The 8,589-nt window shown below is 40.8% G+C and overlaps 1 protein-coding gene across 2 annotated transcripts in view; it reads left to right on the plus strand.

Moving 5' to 3' along the window:
- The first annotated feature begins 232 nt into the window (after positions 1–232).
- Positions 233–8,589, plus strand: part of kif2a (kinesin family member 2a) — a 127,019-nt gene continuing 118,662 nt past the window's right edge. For both annotated transcript variants that reach the window (XM_063042986.1, XM_063042987.1), the window contains exon 1: positions 233–429. In XM_063042986.1, the coding sequence (XP_062899056.1) occupies positions 369–429 (61 nt within the window). In that variant the 5' untranslated portion in view covers positions 233–368. The remainder of the gene's footprint in view (positions 430–8,589) is intronic.

Genomic DNA, 8,589 nt, shown 5'->3' on the forward strand with positions numbered 1-8,589 from the left:
TAATTCTCATTTTACCATTTACCTCTCTTTTCTTTCCTAAAGATCAACAAACATTTTGTTTAATAGCACTTCCTTGTCATCCTTGAAGGTACCACATTAACATTAGATAATAGAGGGTTTATTTGTCGGCGTAGCCTTAAATCAATAGATTTTGGAAGAAACCACTTTGCCTTTATATTTATGAGCTGAATGAGGCGAGGTTACTGAGCATGCGCAGTACCGTTGGCGTTGCTCTGTCTCTTTGGCGGTCGCCACCCGGCAACAGGACAGAGCGAATACGGGGGAAGTGTCTGGAAACTTGAAGGAAATTTAACGATTAAACGTTTTATCGGCGGTGATATCGTGCGATGAATGGTAGTCTATAAAGTATGGCAGTCAATTTTGGGAAAGTCCAGATCGGGATTTATGTCGAAATCAAACGGAGTGATGGTAAGGAGTAGGCTTTTCTCTCCCTGACCGCCGATTTTTGGGATCATTGTTTGGGAAACGCTTCAACAAGCATCAGTAACTGCCGACTCAACATTAGAGTGAGGGGGGACGTGTCTAGAATATTCTTGCAGAATGGGATGGGGGAGGAGGAGGTTTGATTGGCGAGTGTTTTCCAAAAGGAAACGTGCGGTTGTTTGGTTGTCTCGGAAACGGCGCCGGGCGTTCTCACGGGTGCGGGGTGCCAAGACCGGCGTTCTCCGTGTCACAACAACGCCTTGGCCGATCGCGGCGCCCTCCGCTCCTCGGGGGGCGACTGGGCGCCGATGGCGGGGGGCGCGCGCGCGCCGGCGGGAGGCACGGCGCGAGTGCGGAAGTGGGAGGCAACGGGAACGGGAAGGGGCATGCGAGGGGAAGTGAGAAGCGCAGGCAGAAGCGGACGCGGGAAAGCTCGCTTGCCAGTGTCCAGTATACTTCTGAGAGGGAAAAATAATTTGGGGGGAGAGCGAGGACTTGTAAAATCTTTCTTTTGTTTAACGTGGTAATTGATACCGGCCTCAAAAAAAGAGATTACTAATTTGCCACGGTTGTTGGGGGGGGGGTGGGGTGCTCTGACTGCTTCGACAGCCCCTCCCCACAATGCGTGTACCTAGCTTGGTGCAGACTGCACATGCGCTGTGAGGCTCTTGTACCATTATTTGGCAGGATGGGCGCCTGGTACCAATTCCCGATGGGTGTGAGGCTGCCGGAGAGCAAAATGTAGCGTTTTTGTTAATATTTTCGCCGCACGTCAAGTTTTTGTTGGAACCTTGATTTTATTTACCTAGCCTTATTCACTATTTTGTTCGTAGAATTTACAACCGTGTATTTTCCTAATGCGATAAACCTATTGTATTTAGAAGAAAGGACTGCATTTATACTATTTTGTGCATGATCTCAAGACGACCCAATCTGAGAAAACAGATGGAATTAGTCTTTTTTAATCTCTTTCCCATTTAGCCCGAGAGTATAACGGTAGTCTAAGGCGATTCTTAGTTTTAATTGTTAACTTCGATGTATCCAGATAATGAATTAATTTATTTGGTAACTTTGATGGTAAATAAACCATGGCACGTTTTATTTTGGCATTAAAGGTCTTTGGCTCAATAGACAGACAGGCATAAGACATATGGCTGAGAAACGGGCTGTTCAGCCCACTGAGCCCATGTCCATCATCAACCACATATTTACACTAATGCAGTGTTAATCCTCTTTTGTATAATCTTCCACATTCTCAAAAGGATATATTAACATTCAAACCCACATGTCTTTGGAATGTGGAAGGGTACCCATGCATGCAAACATATAGACATCATCCCAGGTCAAGATTGAACTTGGATTTCTGGCACTGTGAGGCTCTACCAGCTGTACCACTGTGCTACTCGTATGGAAGCTTGTTTAACATAAAAAGATTAAAAAAAACACAAAAGCAGGTGCTTACTCCCAGTCAACAAAGACATGTTATTTCTTCTTTCTCTGATAAAGTCCCTACGTGATCCTTATACCATTTAATAATTTTAGATACAAGGGGATTAGATGAAAGGGACCATAGCTTTATGCAGTTGAGGTTTATGAAGATTTGTAAGCCTCAACAAAAAAAGTCCTCATTTGCTCAGACTTGGATTTTGATCCTAGTTTGAGGCAGTGCAGTGGAAGAAAACAGCTGTTAGGATCTTTCCCAACCTGGTCATCTGAGAATTTTCCATATTTCTTTGTGATTCCTTTCCATTTAGAACTCTAGTGATCACATGCCCATCTGTAATCAAAGGTACGCCAGATGCCATGATGTATTTGAACCTTTAGAAGGCCTTCAGTAAGGTGTCGTGTGGAAAGTCATTAAAGTCATTACAGAATGCACAATATGTAGACATACTGGTGTGGATTGAGAATTGGTTAATTGACAGAAAATTGGTAGCAATAATGGATCAATTTCATAAATCGGAGGCTGTAATAAGATGGATGCCGTGGGATTGATGCAGGAACACCAATCTATACAAATGATTTGGATAACAGAATCAAGTGTCAGGTATATAGGTTTAGTGATTGTATGGAGCTTTGTGTGAGAATGTAGCATGCTTTCAACAGGTGTAAATAGGTTAAATGAATGAGTTAGAATAGTGTGGAAAATTTAGGTCATCTGCTCTCCTGAGAAAAAATAGAAACCTGTTTCAAATTGAGTGATTTGTCTTGTATATGTAAGTTAATGTGCATGTACAGTGAGCAATTAGGAAGGCAAATGGTATTAGAAGAAGATCAGAGTACATGAGTAGAGATGTCTTGTTTAGTTATATCGAGCCTCAATGAGAATGTATTTGAAATGTTGTGGATAGTTCTAATTTCTCTTAAGGGAGGAATGCAGCAGAAGTTTATCAGATTGACTTCTAGGATGGAAAAATTATAATGTAATGAGAGAGAAAGTAGACTGAGTCTCTACAGTCTTGAGTTCAGAAGAAAGAACTTATTTTGATGAATTTTAAAAAGAAAAGCCCAGACTGACAGGATAGAAGGAGGAATGATATTTCTTCAGTCTGGAACATTTGCATCTGGTCTCAGTATAAGAAATTGGCTATTCAATGACCTACCCTTATTTTACTGTCCTTCCCTTTGTCCTACAAATGGCCAATGTACTATATACCATTCCAAATTATTTGTATCATTAAATGGAGACTACTTGTTTACCCTCCTTCAGGTGAGATATTGCCATTGCAATGGCTTCCTCATTCTTTTCTTCCAGATCGCCTTCTAAGCGACCCTACTGTGTATTTACCTTTTTGATTGCTTGATGCACTGTTATATTTACTTTGTGTTTCATGTGACGCAGCTGAACAAGATTCCAGGGTACATGAACATGCCAAAAAATTTCAAGGATTGGTTATCAAACCTTTTCTTGTTAGGGTTGGTCATTGTGACACAAATGTTTTACTTGCCACATGTTAACATCTGCCTAATACTATCTAAGTCTTGCTGCATTCAAATTGGACTGCTTTGTTATCTGAGGAATTGTAAATGGAATTGAGCATTGTTTAGTCATCAGAGAACATCCCCATATTTGTCTTGATGATTAAAGGGAAGTCATTGAAACAGCTGATTTTGGATTTGGCCAGGGTGCTACTCCAAGGAATTCTTGGTCTTATGTCATGAGTTTGGGAGGATTACCTCCAACAGCCATGGTCATCTTCCTTTCTATGAGTCCTGACTGCAACCTTGGAATGCTTTCACCTTGATTCCCATTAAGTTATATTTTATTAAGGCTCCTTGTTGCTATACTTGGTCAAGTCCTATCTTGATGCCAAGGGCCATCACTCGCCTCACTTCTGAAATTACTAATATGGATTCTTAAGGATGCTATACTACACAAAAAAAATTGTTTTCTGGAAATGATTAAACTGTTGTACTGCAGGATAAAAACAATGGAAATCAGATAAAGCTCTAGTAACTATGAGTATGTGATACATTGATCAGCTTGTGCAACAGAACCTTGCTTTTAAAATAACTGAATTCCAGTCTAGAGGGAAGAACATTTTTTAATAAAAATGCTTAATTCTGGGGAGAAAACTTTGTATAGTACCACCTTGAAACATCCCAAACTCTGTAGATAATGGTGTGTGTCTTCAGTTGTTTGTACCTGATATTGGAGATGTGACAGGGTATTTGCAATCAGTGTTAGGTAAAGAGTAAGTATCTGTAAGGATAGTGAGAAGCCAACATTTTCAGAATAGTACAGTGGGATCTCTTGCACTCAGAACTGTTGGATCTTTGGTAATTCATGTAAATGATAGGACCTCTGACGGTGTAGTAATTTTTCAGTACTGTTCATCATGATAACATTGCTTATATGCATTGAGTTCTTGTTTAGAAATACAAACCCACAGACCTTGTACTACTACAACCCAAAAGGAGACCACTGGGGCTTCAGGCTGTTTTGCTGGCTCCCAGTGAAGCAATTCCATCAGATCCATTTTCCCCCTCCATATTCTTTGGTAACCCTGAATTTGTATTCCTTCCCACCAATTCCCCTTTGACTCTTTCTGTTGTAAATTATACCTCAGTACAAATTTCTAAGAGCCAGTTCTCATACCAAGGTGTCTTTTAGGATGGGAAGATGGAGGAAAATAGACTATCAGAAAAACACGCGTGGTCAGAGAAGGAGTGTGAAAACTCCTCATGGAGTACACCTGAGGTTCAGATCAAATCTAGGGTCTCGAATGTCAGCACTAAATGCTGTGCCATTCTACAACCCTTAACCTTGGATCTGATCATGAGAATGGTACTACAGCAAGAAGCTTAGCACCTAATTTAAAAAAAAATTGTAATATTAATCAACTAGAATATAACTCAAAATATTTTTCACTTGTCTCAAAACCACTGTATGCTACTCTTGAGCAGAGCAATCTATTGTCAAATCTACATTTTTATATTAAAATCATATACTGTTTGATATTTATAGTATAATTATAGTGGATTTTGGTTAATTGGGCTATCAGTTAATTGGGGCAGCCACTTATTTGGGACAACTCTTGCAGAACAAAAAACTAATCTAACAAATTGTTGGGATTCCCTTCATTTGTTTGGAACACTATGCCACTTAATTGGGGCAGGAGACTATTGCAAAACAGATTCTAGCTAGCGCAGTCATACGCACTTGATGCTACACCGTACTTAGAGTGAACAGTTTTTAAATAGCGTCAGTTGCATGTGTTGTATTCAAGGCAGTGATTTTGTCATTGATGGTGAGAAATAAATACTAAAACAAATTCAAACTATCTTGCTTATTGCGGGTTCAAGCATTTACAACTTGAGGATGGCAGAAACGGCTGGGAGTGAAAATGAAACAATTTCACTACTTCATTAAGTTAGGAAATATGAAGAGTTTCATTGCATTGACAATCATTTTGAATGTAATAATGAAAATGATTTGGAGAATGCCATCCATGATCACATTGTATGAATGCAATCCATTATCTGCACTAGGTTTTGTTCATTGCGTACACTGGATGAATTCCTCCGTTGATAAATATTAGGAACTGCAGTTGCAAGAAAAAGTTTGTGAACCCTTTGCAATTACCTGGTTTTCTACATTAATTACCCTTAAAGTGTGGTCTGATCTTCATCTAAGTCATAATAATAGACAAACATAATCTGCCTAAATGAATAACACAAACAATTGTACTACTTGTAGACAATACTGAGGACACCATTTAAACAACCATAGTCAAGGTTCAAAAAAGTATGCAAACCTCTGGGGTAATGCTTTCTACAAAAGTTATTTGGAGTCAGGTGTCCCAATCAATGATATGAGATTGAAGATGTGGATTGTAGAGGTGCTCTGCCCTATATCTCTTCTTTAAAAAGGCCACACAAAGTCAGGTTACTGATAGAGCCTACTCTTCTGAAGAAAGATCTGTTTATGTGCACCATGTCTTTATCAAAACAACTTTCAGAGGACCTTTGAAGAAGAATTGTAGAGATGCTTGAGGCTGGAAAAGGCTACAAAAGCATTTCTAAACACCTGAGTGTTCATCAGTCCACAGTAAGAGAAATTGTCTACAAATGGAGGAAATTCGGGACTGTTGCTACTCTCCCTAGAAAGTGGGCATCCTGCAAAGATCACACCAAGAGTACAAATTTCAGTGCTCAAGGAGGTGAAAAAGAATCCAAGGGTATCAGCAAAAGACCTGCAGAAATGTCTAGAACTTGTTAAAGTCTCTGTTCATGTGCCTACTATAAGAAAAAGACTGTACAAGAATGGTGTTCATGGGACATTATGGAGGTAACCACTATTCTCCAAAAAAAACATTGCTGCAAGTCTCAGGTTTGTAAAAGACCACATGGATGTTCCACAGTGTTTCTGGGGCAATGTTCTGTGGACAGATGAGACAAAAGTTGAACCTTTTGGCAGAAGTGCACACCACTATGTTTGGAAGAAAAAGGGCACTGCACACCAACATGAAAACCTCATCCCGATTGTGAAGCATTGTGCAAGGAACATCATGGTTTGGGGCTGCTTTGCTGCCTCAGGACCTGGACAGTTTGCAATTGTTGAGGGAACAATGAATTCAAAATTGTATCAAGGCTTTTTGCAGAAGATTGTCAGGGTAGTGGTCCATTACCTGAAGCTTAATAGAAATTGGATAATGCAACAAGACATTGATCTGAAACACAAGCGTAAATCAACAACAGAATGGTTTAAAAAGAAGATGATTTGTGTTTTAGAATGGCCAAGTCAGAGTCCAGACCTTATCTCAATTGAGATGCTGTGGCATTTCCTGGAGGGCTGTTCATACAAGGTATCCCAGAAATATTGATAAACTGAAACAGTTTGTATAGAGGAATGGCCTATAATTCCTCTTTGCCATTGTGCAAGTCTGATCAGCAGCTACATGAAACACTTGGTGGAGGTTATTTCTGCTAAAGGAGGTTCTACCAATTATTAAATATAAAGGTTCGCATACTTTTTCCAGCCTAGACTGAATAATTAAACTGTGTTCAATAAAGATGTGAAAAGTACAATTGTTTGTGTGTTATTAATTTAGGCAAATAGTGTTTGTCTATTATTGTGATATAGTTGAAAGTCAGACCACATTTTATGAGTAATGCAGAAAACCAGGTAATTGCAAAGGGTTCACCAACTTATTCTTGCAACTGTAAAATATAGTTTTATTGTACTATAGTACTATTAGTAGTGTTCCTTACTCCATAGAAGTTAAGAGTTTGGGGTGGAATTGAGAATGAGAGGCGTCTAGGAGGTATAGAGTGGGACAAAGAGAATAGTAAGCAAAGGGATGTGCTTGAATCCACTTGTGTATGTATGCACTGATGTAAGTTTGTACAGACACACATGTCTATGCCAGTGAACCTGGTCTTCATTACCACCTTGCCAATAGACCAAGATCTTGCTTTGTCACGCCACATTGTAGCTGTTATTCTATGCCCTGTCTCTTATTAAAAGAAATCATGTATAGTCAACTTTCATTGCTCAGTGTGGCAGGACAGAACACTCATGGGCAGCTTATCACCATCAGTGTGGTTCCAAAATAAGTATTAGCATGGGAAGAACATCAGTGATGAAGATTTGAAAGACGTTACAAAGAAAATGCTTTGTAAGTAGCCTTTCTCCCAGATGAGCTAAATCTTTTTTACGCTGGATTCGATGTTGCCAATACTGAGCCCCTGAAGAGAGCTGCTGATGCGACCAGTAGCTTGGACATCTCTGAGGCCGAAGTCAGTCGCAAGGCTGTGGGATCGGACGGCATCCCAGGGCGGGTACTCAAGAGTGTGTGTGGCACAAATGACAGATGTGTTTACAGATATTTTTAATCTCTCTGCCTCTCCCAGTGTGGAGTGCCCCCGCCGCTTCAAAACGTCCACCATTGTTCTGGTACCTAAAAAGACCAAGGTAACATGTCTGAATGACTGGTATCCTGTCGCACTTACCTCAATAATAAGCAAATGCTTTGAGAGGCTGGCCAAGGACTACATCTGCAGCTTGCTGCCACCCACACTGAGCCCCCAACACAACCAAGCGATAAATGACGCAGTAGCCACAGCTCTACACACCATCCTTACACAGCTGGCGAAGGAGGATGCTTATGTGAGAATGCTGTTCTTGGACTACCGTTCAGCACTCAACACCATAATTCCATCCAGGCTCAACCTTTGCCCTGCGTTGTGTAGCTGGATCCTGGTCTTCCTGTCAGATTGCCGACAGATAGTAAGAGTGGGCTCCCCACCTCTGCCCCTCTGACCCTCAATACAGGTGCCCCTCAGGGCTGTGTACCGAGCACCCTCCTTTACTCTCTTTATACCCATGACTGTGTCACCACCCACAGCTCCACACTGCTAATTAAATTTGCTGATGAGACTGCACTGATTGGCCTAATCTCAAATAATAATGAGGCAGCCTACAGAAAAGAAGTCATCACCCTGACACAGTGGTGTCAAGAAAACAACCTGTCCCTCAATGTGGCAAAAAAAAGGGAGCTGGTTGTGGACTACAGGAGGAAGGAGGAATGGAGACAGGCTAGCCCCTATAGACATCAATGGATCTGGGGTTGAGAGGGTGAACAGCTTTAAGTTCCTCGGCATACACATCACCGAGGATCTCATGTGGTCTGTTCATACCGG

Source organism: Mobula hypostoma, chromosome 3 (assembly GCF_963921235.1).
Source record: "Mobula hypostoma chromosome 3, sMobHyp1.1, whole genome shotgun sequence".
Classification (NCBI taxonomy): Eukaryota; Metazoa; Chordata; class Chondrichthyes; order Myliobatiformes; family Myliobatidae; genus Mobula; species Mobula hypostoma.